The sequence below is a fragment of the Amphibalanus amphitrite genome, unplaced genomic scaffold (assembly GCF_019059575.1).
Source record: "Amphibalanus amphitrite isolate SeventyFive unplaced genomic scaffold, NRLGWU_Aamphi_draft 001062F_arrow, whole genome shotgun sequence".
NCBI lineage: Eukaryota > Metazoa > Arthropoda > Thecostraca > Balanomorpha > Balanidae > Amphibalanus > Amphibalanus amphitrite.
Genome location: NW_024882556.1, coordinates 3,232 through 23,574, shown reverse-complemented (window position 1 = coordinate 23,574; position 20,343 = coordinate 3,232). Strand labels below are relative to the sequence as shown.

General features: G+C 46.0%; 1 protein-coding gene and 1 long non-coding RNA gene across 2 annotated transcripts in view; both read right to left on the bottom strand.

The window, feature by feature from the left end:
• LOC122369687 (TATA-binding protein-associated factor 172-like) overlaps positions 1 to 7,799 on the bottom strand; it is a 192,592-nt gene extending 184,793 nt beyond the window's left edge. The window contains exon 1 of the mRNA XM_043344609.1: positions 7,574 to 7,799. Within this exon, the coding sequence (XP_043200544.1) occupies positions 7,574 to 7,799 (226 nt within the window). The remainder of the gene's footprint in view (positions 1 to 7,573) is intronic.
• Positions 7,800 to 8,714: 915 nt separating this feature from the next.
• On the bottom strand, positions 8,715 to 10,294 carry LOC122369689. Its single transcript, XR_006254445.1, has 2 exons — positions 9,441 to 10,294; positions 8,715 to 9,016 (listed from the first exon to the last, which is right to left on the bottom strand). It is a non-coding gene; the product is annotated as an uncharacterized LOC122369689 (long non-coding RNA).
• Positions 10,295 to 20,343: the final 10,049 nt, after the last annotated feature.

Sequence of the window (20,343 nt, the reverse complement as noted above, 5' to 3'; positions counted from 1 at the left end):
CTGTGTGCGCTGATTGCACGTGGTTGTGCTCAGTCTGTCATGGTGAAGTGTCGAGACGGGTTTAAGCGCTGTGATTTGTTTTGTGCGTCTGTCTGCGCACTTGTATCGTCGCGAAGCGCCGAGCTGGCTGCTCGCGGTCCGCCCTGTGTTGCCGACGCTTGAGCATTGGCTTTTGCGAAGTAACCAGAGTTACTTCGGGTGGGGAGTATGTCGTGTGTTCGAGCCCTTTTCCTTTATCCTCCCCGTGCCTATACTAGTTTCCTTTCCGACTTTTAAGGTATCCTCTGTCTGGTAGCCCGTCCTGGATCCTTCACATTGCGCTGTATAAACCGAGTTGATTTCGCCCCCGTTTCGTCCTCGTGGTTGAGTCCCGACCTGACTGCCGCCGTGATTGTGTCGCCGCCACGTGTTGAGAGTGTTGAGAGTCGCCGCCGCCGAAGATAATATAAAGTAAAATCAATTCAACTCTTTCTTGACAACGAACCGGCTATTTTTATTGTTAATTCACCACAGGGACTAGCCAAACCTAGGGTACCCCCAAATCTAGTTTTCTCACCGGTTTTAGGCCACTTATTTTTCACCCTTCGCCTTTTCATCGAAAAAAAAAAACGAAACGAAACATTTGCAAAAAGTGAGATATTTTGTCTCAGCTGAGTCAAGGAACTACCTTTTTGGTAACGTAGAATAAAGGCTTAAATCTTCCACATGAGCTGTCAAGCCAGGTAAAGAGGGGGATTTTTTTCTCAAATGTTTTCTTCCCTTTAGTTTTCCTTTGTGACCCACGACCGCTAATTCAGGGAGGGCAAGCTGCCCCGACGGTTCCTAGCCCTATGAAAAGTTGCGGGGCAGCGCCCCTACGGCCCCAGAGTTGTGGGGGCAGGCTGCCCCCACTGACCCCCAGCTCCCGCGCCCATGACCACAAAGTTCAGGCCCATGGCCCGGCGTCGAGCTCAAATTCAGACTCGGCAATGTTGATGGTATGTCCGAGTTCAGACAAGCTGAGCTTATGCTGGGTTCAGCTAGGACGATTGAAGAGGTATCCTGTTGAGCTAAATGCCGGACAATCTCAAGCTCTAATTTTGCATTTAATGCTTAATTATCCTACTATGTTGAGTGAAAACTACGCATGTATAACTTCAAATAGTGGGTTAGTTAGTGACATATGGTGGAGCATTAGGGGTTTTAGGGGTGCACATGCACCCCCTAACTGAATAAAGCACCTTCTCAAAATGACGCTTGAAACACTTCAAAAACAAGTACAGGTAATTCTGTGTGTTCCTTTGGAGAAGATATGTAGAATGTCTTTAAGACAAGGCGTGTTTCCTGAGTTATGGAAAAGGGCTAATGTCGTGCCGATCTTTAAGAAGGGGAGCACGAAGGATCCTAAGTGCTACCGGTCTGTATCACTGATCCCCCTCTTCGGCAAAGTCTTAAAAAAGTAGTGTATATTAGTTTGATGCGTCATGTGGAACCTGTCATTGCACCAGAACAGCACGGTTTTGTTCGGGGCAGATCTTGCGCGACGAACCTGGCAACACTTCTGAGCACCGCCTGGGAATCCATTGAAGAAAAATCTCAGACCGACTGTATTTATACAGATTTTTCGGCCGCTTTTCAAAGTGTGAATCACTCCCTCCTAGTCCACAAACTCAAAAATTCATATCATCTATCCGGACCGGCTCTAAATTGGTTTTCCTCTTATCTTGATAACAGGAAACAACGCGTCATTGTAAACGGCAGGTGCTCGGAATGGTGTCGGGTAACGTCGGGCACACCGGAGCGAGGTGTGATCTCCGCCCTGTGCTTTGCGCTCTACGTAAATGACCTGCCGCGTGGGATGTCCTCTCGGGTGCTTTTATACGCAGATGATGCCAAGCTGCACAGGAAAATCTCTTGCCAAAACGACGCTGATTCTCTGCAAAACGACATTGACAACCTTCGACGGTGGTCACAGACATGGAAATTGAGTTTAAATCCATCAAAATGTATGGCATTTACAATGACGCTGAAAACCAAACCACTGGTAGCAAACTATTCTATAGGAACGGAATCACTTGAGCGTCTTTACATCATTCGAGATCTCGGTGTCATGCTCGACTCCAAGCTGACTTTCGGACCACATATTGACCAGACAGCAAAAAAAGGAAATCGTGCCTTAGGTTATCTGATCAGATCATTTCAGAAAGCTTACCCGAGCGGACATCTCAATGTGTCATCCGTGCTCTCCTCATACTATGCCCACGTGCGGTCAATACTCGAGTACTCTTCTGTTATATGGAATGGCGCCGCCGAAACGCATACCGATCGTTTAGGCCGGATCGAGCACAAATTTCTAATGTGGCTCAATTCCAACTGTCGTGACAAGTGTCATTCACTAGCTTACAGAGACCTGCTGAGGCATTCTAATCTTGTATCTGTAGCTGCCCGGAGAACTCAGCATGATGTGATGTTTATCCGTAACATTTTTAAAGGTAGAATCTCATCATCGTTTTTACTGCAGTCATTCTCACTAGTGATGTCAATTACGGAAAATCTGAATTCCGATACCAAACCAAATACCAACCAAAACCATGGGGAAATACCGAAACCAAACCAACTTGGAAAAAATGAAGGAAATACCAACTCTTTACCGATTTCTTAGCCTTTTATACATTATTGAGGGTTCATGATACCAATAAAATACCAAACACATTACGATTGAAATACCAAATACCAAGTTGGTATCGGTTTGGTATCGGTATACCAAAATGTTGGTATCCGATTGACATCTCTAATTCTCACTCTGTGTACCCAGTCGTGTAACCAGACAGCAAACTACTATGGACGTCAAACCCCTTGAGACCCCACTTTTTTGCGATAATTTTTAAACGCGTCAACTCTCGTTGACAATATTCTGGCACTGTGTGTTTCAGAACCTGCCGAAACTTTTATTACAAAGGTATTTTGACGCCAAACGATTATGAAAGGTACTTCTCATTCACTCGTAATGCTAAGGCCAATTCAGGCCCGGGCAGAGGCTTGCGTTCGGCCATACTCGAGCCCCGCCACCAGCGCCATCTGCTCTTAATGTCATCTACCAGCGCCCGCTACCGCTACCAGCTACCGCCCACCATCAAGCCTGAATGGAGCGAGAGACGCGAGTGACCGGTCGCCGGGCAAGGAGCGCCGGAGGGGTAGGGCGGAGCTTAGCGCTGACGTCATTACGTGGCTCCGCCCCATGAGCGCGTAGCCTCTACCCAAACAGCAGATTAGTTCCGTGAAATTTAACATTACGAGTGAATGAGAAGTACCTTTCATAATCGTTTGCCGTCAAAATACCTTAGTAATAAAAGTTTCGGCAGGTTCTGAAACACACATTGCCAGAATATTGTCAACGAGAATTGACGCATTTAGAAATTATCGCAAAAAAGTGGGGTCTCAGGGGGTTTGACGTCCATAGTAGTGTACTGCTGAACGTACCATTCGCTCGAGTGAGCACTGTCAAGGAAGGACTGTTTGGTAGGCTGCCAAGACAACTGAACCGTTGTCATATATTAATATCGTTGGTGGGATCAGTTAATTCGGCGCTTTTGTGACGTTCAATAATTTGTACATTTCTGTGCCTTGTATAGTTAACTTTTGAACTGAAGAAGGAACGTTTCCGAAATATATTCATTCATTTTAGGCTAATTTTGGATTGTTAAAAGATAGTGAGCATACGGTTATTCTTCTACGTTATTCAATCATGCTGCTCATTCTACTGTTAACGCCAGACCTCTTGAGACCCTAATTTTTCGCGATTATTTTTAAATGCATGGAAGAATTTCAACCAAGCTCAGGACATGGCCGTTTCAAGACCTGCCGAAACTTTTATAATTAAGATATTTTGTCGCCATTTCAATATTTCAGGCACTTCTCATTGACTCGTAATGTTAAAGGTAGTGTGCCAGCTTTCTTGGACCGTATGGAGTTAATGGCCCAGATAAGGAGAACCGGATTTTTAGAACTTATCCATACCTTCAAAACTCATGGAAACGTCTTAAATTCTTCAAATTTTGAGTACCCCAGTGCGAAATTCGCCCCGACGGGTTGTCGGTCGTACCCCAACCACATTTCACACCACTATGAACAATAAATGCACACACTGAAATCGCTATTACCGATATGCTCATCCAATCAAGTTTCGATAAACCCGTTCATCATCATCTCCTGCGGTTTCGAACACGCCTGTTAGGTGGCTTCTGATGCTCGTCGAGGTCGGAATTTCCAAATACGCGTGGTGCGTCGGGCCGCGCGCTCTGACTTCGGCCAAGAAAAATGCGTCAGCTGATCATTGTCATTTCTGCCACTTGCGTGTGGTGAAATGGGGTCATAACTTATAAGACGGCTTTTTCATATCAATTATTTTACATAAAATCATATTTCAAACCATAAATAATGTTCGACAGCCAAATAAAAGAAACAATACAATACGGGCTTACAGTTTAAGGCTCGACATTGTGTTGTCTACGATTAGACAGCTGATAACTCATTCCCGTACGTCGTATGGTCGTAACACTATAATGACCTTTGCTTATTGTCACAAGTGCGCCGCATTCGCGATTGTTGCCCGACGCCTGTTTGCAGGTGAGCCCACTACAGTTGTTATACATATCTAAAAACCGAAAAACTTTTAGGCGAAAAAGGCACTATTCCAGTCCCATTTTTGATTTTTTTTTGCGATATTAGGTAAAAACAGAAGCTTCTTATCCTAGGAAAAATAAAATGGGAAATCTTTCAAAGGTGGCACACTACCTTTAAATTTCGAGCAAAATTTTCACCCGGCGTGTAGAGGCTATCACCAGTCAGTCTGTGATACGTTATGACGTCACAGCTAAGCCCCGCCTCTGTGGTCTTGGCCTGCGGCGGTTTCGGGCCGGCGCGCGGTCACTCGCGCTGTGGCGGGGAGCGGGGACGGTCGAGCGGTGCCGAAAGCCGGCGGAGTTGTGCGTAACGTCTTGTCTGACAGTGCCCAAAGAGCGACATGATGACGAGGAGCCATAAATGCTCAATGCGCATTGCTTGTACAATGCTGATATGTTCGCTGATATTTGTTTTATTTTTGATAAGCTGCAAATGACTGGCAGATGTCATATAACTGACATAAGGTTAGGAAATATTCACCTGTATTTAAAGCCTATGGCGTTGCAGATAATGCGATAATGGGATGTCGGATGTCATCAAGTAGCTCCTGATTTGAACATCGCTATGCACCCATCGACCAGCGCAATAATTAGTAATTGCCTTCGCTTCACATCATAAGGCTCGCTCGTATTTCACCAAACAGATATCCTACATCGAAAATCGTATTTGTTAGGAATCGTTAACGTTTTTTTTTTTCGAAGCATGTGTGAGTAGTAGATTGAGGAGTGATGGTCCTCTTGGTCCCATATACCTACAAGAATCAACAAGAGCCTAGCATTTACTTGACGGTCTGCTGCAATTGATTCATAGCACGTGAAACGTCAGCGAAATTCATAGTCCTTTACAGATGGCAGGGGTGTCGTTTGTACAGAGGTCGCTGATGGGCACAGGTCAATGCCGCAGTCGTGGGTGGAGCCTAATGTCATATGACGTATGAAAGCCTCTATCCAGGATGGAAAAACAGTGGGCGTCGTCCCCGGCTGTGTCACCAGGTGTGGGGTAGGCTCCCACTTCAGCCGTAGCCTGGGGGGTGTGGGAACAAGGGCCAGGAGGAGGAGGAGCCCTCCTGTAATTGGGCCACAAGTGCCTGTTGGAGGGAGGCCAAAAAAAAATATATACCTATATAGGGGAGAGTGGGGTAATTTGGCCGCTTTTTTTTAGAAAACGATGTAACTAAAAATCGACAACACATTTCTGCATTTTCTCAACGCTGACAGGTGTGGCATACATTTTACTTTCGTGGACAGTAAACTTGAAATGATAGGGTAACTACTTATATTGAAATTGTGACGTATTACAAAGGTCTGCAAAGCGGCCAAATTGCCCCACTAGCAGGGTTATTTGGCCGGGGGTGTGGGGCAATTTGGCCGGTGTTATTTTGAGGCCATGATTTTTGTTATCGGCGAGTCAGCTTCACATTCAGCAATGACGCGTGTCCTACGACGCATTTGAAGCATTTTGGAGGTTGACTCAGCCGTCACAGGGGTCGAAAATAGTCAAAATAGCGGCTCTAGATGCGATGACAGTTTTTTATGAATAGCTTTTGAAGCAATCAAGCTAGGCCAAAACTAAAAGTACCATCGTAATTCTCTCGTTATTCCGCATCGAAACATGTATGTGTTGACCTCGAGAGGTCAAGGTCAAAGGCTGGCTTCAGGTCACGTTACCTCAGGTCGCTTGACCTCAAGGTTACGTGAGTTCAAGGTCATCATGTATATCATTCGATGCGCCTTGACGAGCTGAACACAATGAGACCATTTGCGCGGTTGCATCTTTTTTCTGTAAGTATTTATTAGCAAAAAAGCGTTAGGTAACCGTTGATGACGTCACATGCCCTTACAGCTGTCCAATAGGAAATATGGCATCAAGGTATTTAAAGTTGGTCATGAATTATGTCCTTTTCCATTCCTCTCGACATCTGTGAATGAATAAACATCATCAAATTTCTCCTCAAGAAATCACGAGGCAGACAGTTGGGTGCTGATTGATTGGGAGTGTATTTTATATACAACCAATACCAATTGCGTTCTTTCACATATACACACAACCCTGCCGAATACATCCACTAACCGTTGCGTCCCATCACTTCTAGCGGGAAAAAAACGGTGCCACCACCACCGCACCCAGCTTTCACGTACATGATAACGAGGTGTAAAAAAAAAATCGAATGCCCGCCAGCGCCTGATTAGTGGGCCGGGGGGGTGGGTGTTCGCGGACGAAGATCGGGAGCGACTGCGGCCGGGCGCAGGGGTCCTGGACCGATCCAGCACCCGGCGGCCGGCGCCCCTGGTCGCTGATTGGCGGAGCCGAATGACCTGCGGCGGGTCAGACCACCGCCCGACGAGCCGCGCCGTTCCGATCACCAAGCAGCTGGTTGATTTCGATCGATGGAAAAATCGCCTAATAAGGTCTTATCAGGCATGCATTTATGGTATAATTGACCATGACAACTCAGCCGTCCGAGCATATAGTGACTGAGCGCACCGGCCAAGTTGCCCCGCTAGTCCCGGCCAAATAACCCCACATTGCCATTCTGAAAATTTTTGTCTATAAAGTCGTCATGGGTGTACAGAACTAGATGAAATTGCTCTTGGAACCGCTGAACACCCTCAAGAATGGCGCTATAATGTTGGAATTCGTTTACAGCCCAAATACTGCATGTCATACAAATTTTTAAACGGAAGTAAAAGTTACCATTTTCTAACGAAATTCACGTTTTATTAATTTTGAATAAAACTAAGAGGGGGAAAGTTTTGACATTTGTCCTCCAGTAAGTTCTGCCGATGACAAATGAATAGAGACTAAAGTTATTTCATTCACTTTTGTCAGCTTTCGTACAGGTGGGGGCGGCCAATTTACACCACCGGCCAAATTACCCCACTCTCCCCTATGTTACAGGGCATGGGCTTACCGGGCATGGGCTGCACAATGTAGCGGCTGAGGACACCCAGCAGGGCGGCGCCGGTGAGCCGCGCACGGGTGGCGGCCCGCTCGCGCTGCTGGCCGCCGGCGGCGGCTGCTGCCGGACCACCCAGGTACTGCAGCTGGCACAGCTCCCCGCTGGGCGCGGAGCTCGTGGCCGCGCCGGCAGCACGACCGCTCTGCAGTGGCAATACACACGTGGCCATCTCAATCATCGGCGGTCAGAGCTCAGCACAATGACATGAGGGGAAGACAGTGGGTATCTAAAATGGTCCTGTGCAGTTCCAATCATTATATATATATATATATATATATATATAAATATATATATATATATATATGTATATATATGTATATATATATATATATATATATATATATATATATATATATATATATATATATATATATATATATATATATATATATATATATATATATGTTACGGGCAAAGTGCGAAGTTGGGCAATTCGCGAATTGCCTAGGCCATTCGCGAACTGCCGGCAATTCGCGAATGGCCTAGGCAAAGTCCGGTTTTTCACTTGGCCTAGGCAATTCGCGAATGGACTGACTTTGTGCTCACAGGCAAAGTGCGTAATTGGGCATTTCGCGAATTGCCCAGGCAAAGTGAGTAACTATATCACAAAAGTTTTCTACCGTGCTAAAATGAGTATATTCATTAACATTAGGACATTTGCTTATGGCTAAGTCTATCTGAGGCGGCCAGAAACTTGCTGTTCTGTAATTTTAGGGAATTTTCAAATAAATCTGATAGTACTAAGGTTCTCCTTCCGAACTCGTTGCCATTTATAGTGGGAGGGGGCTGGTGTGTAGTACTTACCATCGTCCCTCTTGTATCCTAATTTAAATAGGTGTGCAGACGTGCGAAAATGATTGTCCTTTGTGGGGCGCGCGGGGTGGCAAATAAATGCGATCGAAGATACATTTTTATGACTCATTTGAATTTTATTGGATCAAAAGTTTAATCATATGAGGTATCTGTATAACGCGAAAGTGTTTAGGTTAAGAGAGGTTGTGTACGCAGTTATCAAGTTCCGTAGCACGTGGTCTTTAAACTATTCGATAATTTCCGTCAAAAACAAAACCATGCCAAATCACAAACAACAGTCTGACTTTCTTACTATTTATTATTGCAGTGAGCGCCTTTATGGCAGCGACTGATACAAGTAACGCCCGCCTTGATGCACTTGCATCGGCCTTTACATACACCCCTCCTGCACTTGCAGGAAAACATCCCCTGACCCTTCCCCCCTGAGACCAGGCGAGCACATTCTCTAAGTGTGATCGAGATGTCGGGGACGTCGGAGGAGGAGATGAAGTGCCCGGCACACGGTTGTACTGCTTCTGGGCCGTAGACGCCGGACAGCTTCCCCTTCGTCGTGCCAATTATATACTGTGACTCGCCGACACACTGCGAACACGGTCATCTATGTCAACGAGCGATACAAAGTTTTTACAGCATCAGCAATTAATTTACTGCAGATAATATTGATATGATTTATAATTATTGCGACCAGTGCCAGACACCTACAGTTTCGATCTGTGTTAAAAACGTTTTGTTGTTGACATCAAATCTAATTGAACCGACAATGTCCTTTCAGCGCCTTATACACTTGAAATCATGATGAAAAATAACTAAGCAACTATTTTTACAGATATTAAATCGTTTCAACATTGAGAACAATATTCATATTGATTGAAAATCATATTATATACTTAATTCACAGTAAAAAGTTATCGAAATAAAAAATTGAAAATATAGCAATAGAAAGCGTGGCGAGAAAGAGCAACCAATAGTACAAGCAGCTGCAAAAAGAAAATTACTCCAGACTCACCTCCAATATCACTCCGATAACATTTTTCTGTTGCGTCCTCGCCCTGTCCACGTCGGGAATGCCAATGCGTACATTTTGACCCACAGATAGAATCTTCTTCGCCTTCCTCGTCCGAGCCAGCATGAGATTCGCCTGTTTTTTCTGAGATGCCGAGGCGATCTCCCGCTCTTCAAGTGCCCTCTTAGCACGAGAACACAGATCGCAAAAGCCGTCAGATGCAGGTGCCGGCCCATAACAGTGAGTGCAGCGCCTGCTTCTTAGTGTTCGCTTAACAGGCTGTGCAGCTACCGGTGACTGCTGCATGCCCTTGTTGCTGCCGGCTACCGCCACTGTGGGACCGCTCCTCCCTGGAGTGCAGCTAGCTGGCTCCTCGTCGCTGCTGCTGCTGCCGGCTACCGCCACTGTGGGACCGCTCCTCCCTGGAGTGCAGCTAGCTGGCTCCTCGTCGCTGCTGCTGCTGCCGGCTACCGCCACTGTGGGACCGCTCCTCCCTGGAGTGCAGCTAGCTGGCTCCTCGTCGCTGCTGCTGCTGCCGGCTACCGCCACTGTGGGACCGCTCCTCCCTGGAGTGCAGCTAGCTGGCTCCTCGTCGCTGCTGCTGCTGCCGGCTACCGCCACTGTGGGACCGCTCCTCCCTGGAGTGCAGCTAGCTGGCTCCTCGTCGCTGCTGCTGCTGCCGGCTACCGCCACTGTGGGACCGCTCCTCCCTGGAGTGCAGCTAGCTGGCTCCTCGTCGCTGCTGCTGCTGCCGGCTACCGCCACTGTGGGACCGCTCCTCCCTGGAGTGCAGCTAGCTGGCTCCTCGTCGCTGCTGCTGCTGCCGGCTACCGCCACTGTGGGACCGCTCCTCCCTGGAGTGCAGCTAGCTGGCTCCTCGTCGCTGCTGCTGCTGCCGGCTACCGCCACTGTGGGACCGCTCCTCCCTGGAGTGCAGCTAGCTGGCTCCTCGTCGCTGCTGCTGCTGCCGGCTACCGCCACTGTGGGACCGCTCCTCCCTGGAGTGCAGCTAGCTGGCTCCTCGTCGCTGCTGCTGCTGCCGGCTACCGCCACTGTGGGACCGCTCCTCCCTGGAGTGCAGCTAGCTGGCTCCTCGTCGCTGCTGCTGCTGCCGGCTACCGCCACTGTGGGACCGCTCCTCCCTGGAGTGCAGCTAGCTGGCTCCTCGTCGCTGCTGCTGCTGCTGCTGCTGCTGCTGCTGCATACTACAGCACGACCGCTCCTTCTCCTCCCTGCATGGGCGCGGCCAGCCGGCTGCCAGTCGCTGCTGCTGCTGCTGCCCGATTGACTGTCCAGTCCTGCATCTGTGGCCGTCTGGCGACTTCCATCAGCCACCAGTCCCAGCATATCCGCCAGCTCCTGCTCAGTCCTCAACAGTCTGGCGGGCGCTCCTCTGAGCTGCGTGTCCCTCAGGCCCATGTGGGGCTCAACACCGAACATCGCTTTGTAGGGAGCAGTTCCAATCCCGTCGTTCTTCTGAAACAGTCAGAACATATTCAAGATATTAACAACAGAATGTTCACACAAAATTACGAGACTGTGCAGTTAAGCGTAACCAGCTAATACTTTACACTTCTCCCGCTTTGACTTAAATTACAGCTAATGATTGGAAATATTTTTTTTCTTCAAAACATATGTTTTAAACGAATGAGGAAAATTTCAAATATTTTTTGTAACTAATACAGATGAAGGCTATATACCTGCGTGTTTATCATCCACTGAACAAAGCGTAGTCCCTCGGGCCAATTACTTTCCGGGTTATCGGCAAGCCAGCACCGAAGCTTTTCCTGAACCAGCCGATTCGCCCTTTCGACAGATCCCTGGAAACATTAAATGTGTCAATTTACCACATGCCGAGATATCCCTTTAACATTAGCACGTGATTTTGGGAAAAGCTTCCGGACCGCTCACGGCTAATGTTTAAGGTATTTGGGAAAAGGTTCTTGACCACGGTCATTTTGATTTTCCCAGACAATTTTTAAGAGAATATTCAAGATGAAAGTAGCAATTAACGGCATGTAGTAACTATCTTCCCACCCTTTGGGATGGGAAAATGCTTAATTTATTCACCTCGAATTTTTTGCTACAGACCTCGTGCCTGCCGGCACTCGGTACTTCCGCAAAAAAACCTTGGTAAATAAAATGCATTTTCCCAGCCCCGGGCGGAATAAATATTACTATATCCGTACATGAGAAAGTCAAGCATGCACATGGCGGCGAATATTACATGGTACAGTTTGCATTGACCTCTTTTAACTCTCGATTTATTTATTCATGTTCTTTCCACTTCTATTTATTTGCGCAGGCATTGATATTGAATAGTCACTTTTTGAGCAATCAAATAAGGGCGCTTGATAGCCTATTTGCGCTTTAGCGTCCGTCCATAAACCCCAGCACAAACATGCACACGATCAATTCAATATGAATATCTATTTTAAAGACTTCAAAAATCCATGCAGGAACAACAAGCTAATTCTATACCAAATCTAAATTCGTATATTGGTGAATAGCCAATCTGGCTTATACCTATCAATCGCTCACCTGGGACTGCGAATGGCGAGGTCGTCCACGAACGAGCTGGAGCGATGGCCACATGGCTGTGCACTGCTTTATTACTTTGTTGCGAAACTCGCGTCCGTTGTCGCTCTGAAACACATTTAGGTTTTCTGTTTTAACGAATTTTTAACGCAATCTTAGCCTTTATCTGAACTACTTTCATGTTTTTATTGCGATGTTTCACACAGTGGTTGTGCAGTTACCTTCATGAATCACGAGCGAATCATTGTAAAAGTGACTTAGAACAGTTCAAATTACCCTAATCTTGACCTTAGGTGAAAAGGTCATCAAAGGTAATCCTAGGTCAGTGACCTCAGATGACCTCGGATGACCACGGATGACCTTGACACATGGCGGGTCAACTATAGTGTATTCATAGGCGCTGAGCTCGAATCTGACATCCATTCACCTCTAAGCAATCATCCTGACGCTCAAACTCGCAAAAAAAACAGCTAATTGAAGCGACTAAATTGACCTAGAAGATGCTCCTAACAAGCGTGACCTTGCGTGACCTTGACCTTGAGTCAACTGTATGCGATGTCTAGACATCCATAAACACCAATAAACTCTCATAGAATGCATACTCATGCGCTGGGAAGCAAGAACGCGCACCATCGTGCGACAGATCGCAAAACCTGCCGATTTCGTCCAAACATGACCTGACATATGACGTCATGACTTGATGACCTGACATGACATCGACTTGAAATTTCCACAGTACGTGTCAGATTGATCAACGCGAGGGTACTGTAAGTTTCGCGGCGATCCGCCGCGTTTTACGCGAGTTATTCGCGAAAAACCATGGGGGGGGGGGTCATCCGACCCCCCTACAAGTGCGAGGGTTAATCTGAAACTATGTATGTCTCTGGTTTTCTTCTAATCAAGTCAGTTATATCAACTCCAGCATCTGCTATAATGCGCAAAAGAACGACCAGTGCATGTTCGCTCATATCCAAGTAATTTTCTAAAGACTGAAGCGGCCAACCCCACCCTAATATCTTGGAGAGCCGTACATATTTTACGAATAAGCGCATGCTGGCTGCTGCTGCTGATGAGATGGAATATATTAAAACAACCGGTAATACATGATAGTATAGTACAGATGCAGACCATAGACAAAATGTAGGGTCTTAATGATGAAATTCCCTTAACATTCAATGAGGGTGAGATAAACTGTTTTTGCACTTAAAAACAGAGAAAAAATAAAAACAGAGAACGTTCATGATTGCTTTCACCTATATATCGGTAAAAAAATACAATATGACAAAGCTACTTTACCTGCAAGATGTTTGGAGCCCCAAACAGGCAGAATATGTCGATGAGATGAAATACCACCTCTTCCGCCCTTTTTGATTTTAAGGGCCGCAAAACGACAAACTTGGTTAGGTGGTCTTGATATGTTAAAATGTATCTGAATCCCTTTGAGCTTTCACTCGTCCAGTCTATTAGATCAACCTGGGCTCTGGAGTTCATGTCGTTGCTGAGAATAGGCTTAGTCACTACCTTCTGGCCAGGCCTAGGCTTTTTCTGCTCGCACGTTTGGCAAGTTGAGAGGAATGCCCAGACGACTTTTCTGCTGACGCTTGCATAGTGCTTTTGAACTTCCATAAGCGTCTTGTCTCTTCCGCAATGCCCAGTCAAAGAATGGAGTTCATTAATCACATCAAACAAATCTGATTCCCGCACGATTTCTTTTGCACTTTTCTTATCTACAACCTTTTCAATTGATCCGAACTTGACTAGCCTGTACTTCTGCCAGATGCGATAGCGTTTCGCGGTGCCCGACGGTTTTGCGCCTTTGCTGATTCCCTGCAGTTCTTCCTTTATAATCTCGTACTTTTCATCGGTAATCAAAGCAGAGTTTGAAGATATTTTGGTTTCGTGAACCAGTTTATAGAACTGTTCTTTTTGAGACATCTTTGCAGAAACGACGAACGGTCTACCTGCGAAAGATAGAGATGTATGCAAGATTACAATAACAAATTGACTTTATGAATTTAAAAAATATTGATAAATATTATATAATATACAAAGAATGATAATTACGAGCGAGCGCGAAGTGCGAGCGAGTCCTTTGTGGTTTAGTGGAAAAATGTAAGTATTAGCAGCCCGACCCGGCCAAACGACGCTAATTGACAGCTTATAACTTTGCAACCACATGTCTGATTGACAAGTGGCTTTCATTGATGGGGAGCTACATCCCTTTGCCACGAATGGAGCATACCCCGAACCATGTGGGTACCAAATTTAGCACGTGGCACGTGCAGAGTGAGGGGTGTCGAAAAAAATACAATGCTACAGCCTTGGAACGTCTGCGCCGATAGTGTTGAAATTTGGCATGCTACTAGGTACTCATAGGCCTAACCCTCCACAAGAGTGAGAAGGGAGATTGTGCCGCGCGCGCGCACGTGCGCACTCCACCTTCGATTTTCAATAACTGCAGCGTCTGTCATGGGCGTAGAAACGGCTAGAACATTGTGGGCGCATAGGTGCAGATTGCAGGAGTCTAGCCATAGCTGGTTGAGCGGGGGGGGGGGGGGTAGGAAGCGGCAATTGGATGTGATATACCGACTTTACCATTTTTAACCCGCACCCTATTTTCCCCTGAATATCAATAAGAAACAAACAAACAAACGAAAACGGTGAGCTTCACGCCGCTTTTTTTTTACAAAAAAAGCGGCAAAAATCGGTGACCAGATGACCTAAGGACAGGTCAATTTTGCATCCTCTCTTGTAGGTCAATGGAAGAAAATTAAAAGGTGTCTCTTTTGAACGAACGTCATTCTCAATAATTTCAAACACCAAATTATACCTAAGTTAGCACGACACACAACAGAACCGAAAAATGGCACGTGTGACACCTCTTTTAGCAGCTGAGGTCATCTTTGGTGGGGAATTGTATCTAACTTTTTCGTAAATAACTTTTGGGAGAGGCATGATAGAGTAAAGTTTAAAACACCTTAGTTTTGTTCGGCTAGACGATATACAGATCGGCTGATATGCAACACGATCTTTAACCCGCGCCCCGCTGGGGGTCCTGGATTTCCACGCCCTGCTGGGGGAGTGTTTGAACACCCCCCCCCCTTCTAACTCGGCTCCTGGGCCACGTAGCGATACCGGAAAGGCGGCGTTCGAAGAGCGTCAAAAATAAGGAAGAAATCACTTCGGTCACTTTTTTGTTCAGGTCAGAGGTCAGGTCACCAGAGGTCATTAACACGTCCCCTGGAGAGGGTCTGAGAATTACGCGCCCTCGAGGGGGGGCATATTCTGCCCCCCTGCTATCTCGGCTCCCAGAAATGCTAGAAACACGAAACTTGGGGGGTGGGTAGGCCCGCATAAGAACTCTTTGTGGTGCAAATTTGGTGATCCTAGGTCAACATCTTCAAGGTCAAATGACGTCATCAATGCAAAATTTTCGCACTTTTTGGTCAAACGTGCAGCGCTTTGCTTTAGCCGGTCTCGCGCCCAAACTAAGACAGATAGCTTTGATCTGCAAAAAAGGTAAGATGCGCAATGAATTGGGCTATCTGAAGTAAGTCGTCAGATTTGACCTCAGGTCAACCGTTTAGGCGCTAGAGGTCAAAGTTCACATCAACGGAAGCGTCTTGTCACGAGTTTTCGTTTGCCGCCTCGCCCTTGTCGCTGCGGCTATTGGTTCTCGAGTTGTCGACTGGGGACGTTTACCCCCCCCCCCCCCCAGCAAGTGGCGGGTGACGAAATATCCCAGCTGCTGCCGAGTGTGGAAATCCTGGACCTCCAACGGGGCGTTGGTTAAAATAACGGGCTAAAACCATCTGGAGTGGGTCATCATAAGGTATGTGTTATATCACATGTGCTATGGCTTCTTCCACCTGAGCGGATATATGTGTAAGCTTTGAAGACCATCTTGCAGAGGGCAAAATATCCTATGTAGTTTCGTGGTACTCATGGGATTATTGGGAGTTAGTGTTGACGCGAAAAGGGGCTTTTGTTCCAGATTATTGTGGGTGCAGAATACATTGCCTGCACCCACTGCCAAATTATTGTGGGTGCAGCTGCACCCACTGCACCCATGGTTCCTACGCTTTTGGCGTCTGTAACTCGGTAACGGCTTGACCGATCGGGCTCAAATTTGGTATGTGGTTAGAAACCCACCGTCTCAGTGACTTCCAATTGTCACGAAAGAGGTGCCTCACCACTAATGCGCACGTGGGGAATATAAATTTTGCCATATGGTTTGCATGTTAAATTCACCTCGCTCGTTCCTCGCCATCCATGACGTCTTACTGGTATAAGTATGAACACATTTACAATATAAAGGAGTAACTTCATTTAAAAATAACCTACAATATAAATGAGTAATATGAGTAACCCCTACAGGCAGAGGGTTAAACAACCCTGCACGAACACATCCACACAGACAGTCGTTGGACCACTTACCTGACCTCTGCACACAGCGACCAGCGACCCTCCTGCGATCCAGCACAAAACAGAGTGAGCGGCCAGCCGACAAATCCGACCGAGGTCGGGTCAGGTGGTGCCACTTGTAGAGATGCAACTTTTTCTCCAAAGCTATTACCGGCACCAAAACCGGCACCGTAGACGTGAAGAAATGTTCATTTCAGCAGCGCTATTACGAATTTTCGTTTCAAAAATGTTCTATCACCACCAGGCAATTCGCGAATTGCCTAGGCCATTCGCGAATTGCCGGCAATGTGCAAAATGCCTAGGCCATTCGCGAATTGCCGGCAGTTCGCGAATGGCCTAGGCAATTCGCGAATTGCCCAACTTCGCACTTTGCCCGTAACATATATATATATATATATTGAATACTTTGGGAGCAGGTTTTCCTTAATACATATTGTATGCTATAACTTTTCTTTATCTTTTGTGTCATTATGTTAGGGAAGAAAAAGACATCAAACTGTGTAATTACTGATGATGGTCAATGTAGACCGAAACCTTTATTAATTTTCAATAAAACGATCATGTGACTCGAATTTCGCCCATTCAGTATAACATCAAATGGACGCGAAAGTTATTTTACAATTGGTTTTGAACATCTTCATCATTGCTAATTTTGGGCAACTCTTATTTCAAGTTTCTTCAGAACAGCGTAATGTCATTCGACGATTGGAAAACGAAACAAAAAAGTTAAACAACCTTCAATGAAATATATACCTATATATGTTACAGGCAAGGTAAAAACTCGGGCATTTTGCAAAATGCCCGGGCAATTTGCAAAATGCCTGACCGGCCAGGCATTTTGCAAAATGCCTAGGCAGTTTGCAAACTGCCTGACCCACCAGGCATTTTGCAAACTGCCTGAAATATTTTCCCAGGCATTTTGCAAGATGCCCATCAAACTCGCACTAGCGACGATGTATAGGTAAGCATCATTTGTAAGTGCCGCTTACAAAAGTTAATCGCTGTCAATGCGCACCAAGTGAGGGGACACTGCGTTCTCCGGGTAGCGCCGCCGAGTTCAGGTCACTGAGCCCCAGCGGCCGTCGGGTGCCGAGCACCGGGCGTGATTTCGTGGGTAAACATGCGCTCGGTACTATTGGTCTCAAGATAAGGGTCCAGGCGACCTGTAGGTTTGATGCGGTGAATACCCCCACCTTCGCCACACTCGCTTGGTGCTACGGAGCTCCGATCTCGCGACCGGTCACCTGTACTTGTAGACTGTGCCGCATGACATAGCAGTTCAGCGGGCCAGCGGAGCTTAGGCGGAAACTAGCGCCGCGTTTGACAGAGAAGGGCGCTGACCATTCCGGTGGGAGGGCCGCTCGCTATTTTAACTACATGTAGCGTCTCGCTGACAATGAAAGACACTACAGGACGACACTACAGGGTTCGGCAATAGTTATGTCCACTACCTGTCTATGACAACACTTTCTGGTTCCTAATCGTGTCTACACCTGAGGGATGGCGATTCAGGCTGCACTCCTGCATTGCACGGTCCTTGGCCGCAGAACATGAGGTGAAGAACGGATCTCGGGTCACGGATCACCGAGCTACGGCCAGTTTCACACAGATAGTCCACCTGAAAGGCTGCGTCGCTACATGAAGGTCTGAAATTTCTATCAAGGGAGCTGAACCAGACAGTCGGCATGCTCCAGGCCGAAATGACACAGCCTGTCATTGCTGATTGGTTGGGACATCCAGCCCCCGTTCACGAGCTTCAGAATTCCTTTACCGTGACGTCATCACGGCGTAAGAATTTTCCTTCACCCATAGCAATGCATGCAAATTATGGTGTGTTTCAGGCGGGCTAAGGAGAAATCCAAGGCCTATATGTGTTCAAAAGACGTACCACTAAGATAATGGATTCGTCTCATTACGATAAATGGGGTTGAAATCGAAACATTCGGCCTATATAATAAGGGTGCCAGTAAGTTGCCGCAAGAACGTCTTCTTTCTGTTCCTCTCAATGCCGCTGGAGGCATGTGGCACGGTCCTAGAGTACCGATACAATCATATTTTTGCTTATTTATCTATTCTTAACCTTTTTTTAGTTTCTATTTACTATCAATGTCAATAATTTTCCACAAATATAATGTATTATAAAAGTAATGTATCTCTCCTTTTTTGTACATCATTTAAGAGCGAAAAACTTTCAATTGCTTCATTTTTTCCTATTAAACAATTAAAGATGGTTGCCCTCCCCCATACAATAGAGCAAAAATGCTTAAAAATTATTTGCAAGCGTTAAAAACCAATTTTTGACATAGTGGCAAAGTCACCCCTGTTTCAGTTTAACTTTGCCACGACTCATTTTCTTTAAAAAATTATATTTTTAGGCAAGTTATAAATACGATAATAGCAAAACCAAAAGAGCTAATCTTTATCCGTGTTTTGAACATAGTCATCCCAACAAGTTAACCCTCGCCCGTATTGGTGTTTTTCCAGCCGCGAACGTATAAGGGGGGGTCCGTTGGACCCCCCCTTGCCGTTTCGCCCCTGATTGAGCTAGAGCTTCGCGGAAAAAACGAGCGTGTTGCCCGTGACGAGAGGAAGCCGAGGATACCCAATTTTAAGGTCCTAGGTCTTTGGTTGACCTTGCAGGTCAGGTCAATGACCCCAAAGGCGGGAAAATCGGGACCTGTTAGAACGTCGTAAAGTGTGGCTGCTATGGGGTTTTTCGGGGCGCTGATCACGAATATCATGTTAGTTTTGATCACAGATGATGTCTTCATGTATTTAGGCCAGGTCGGGTCAGGTCAGGTCAGGTCAACCAGTAAGGGTATTCGTAGTAGGTGACAACCACCTCTGACAGCTTCGTAACATGTTACGAAGGCACCAAAACTACTTCGTAAATGCTCATATGGTTGCTAAATTCGAATTCAGCTCCAAAAACTGGCCTAGAAACATGTAAAACTCGAAAAAGTGAACCGAGGTCATCAAAGGTCAATGACCTGACCTGACCTTCAGGTGACCTTGACACCCACCCTAATGCATGGGGGCAACATCATATCACATGTTTGAACGCTTGAAACCACGAAAAGACTGCAAACGCGCGGCTAATGCGAGCCGACATACGCCGAATCGCGATTCCAGCCAAGCATGGTCTCGAAAAGTAGGTCACAGGTCAAAGGTCATTTGGGTCAGAGTCATGAAATTTTCAGGGTGGGTGTGAAATTGATAAACGCGAGGGTACTCAAAGTTTCGTCGCGATCGGCCGCTTTTTACGCGAGTTATTCGCGAAAAACCATGGGGGGGTCCGTTCGACCCCCCCCCCTATACGGGCGAGGGTTAAGAAGTGTAAAGAATACAAGCGTCTGAAGTTGAAAACATGGCAAAGTCACCCCCGTTTACGGTATATATATATTATATATATATATATATATATATATATATATATATATATATATATATATATATATATATATATATATATATATATATATATATATATATATATATATATATATATATATATGTTTCATTGAAGAAGACCGCATTTCGTGTGTTAATCAGCTTCTTTTGGACTTTTTCGATAGAACGTACGTGTTGCTTATCGTTATCATTAAGACCCTTCAGTAACTCTCCAAGAATAGTCATCTATATCGCAACCGGTTTCGTCATATTCAGCATGACATTTTCAAGCGATTATATACAAAACATATGTCTACAGAAAATAAGACAAGCAAACGTTACAGGAACGATTCAAATAAATTTTACACACTGTTTTCATTTCTACACTGTTAAATTCCAAAAACATGCAAAAAACACGTGGTACCACTTGCTCTCTGAAGAACTGAAAAAATGAATGTCAGAGCTTGTCATTCATTTACACGGCCATGTCATGCAGTGTCAGAATTCTGTCATGCTCGCGTTGAATGTTTAACGCAGGTTTAGACAGATGTAT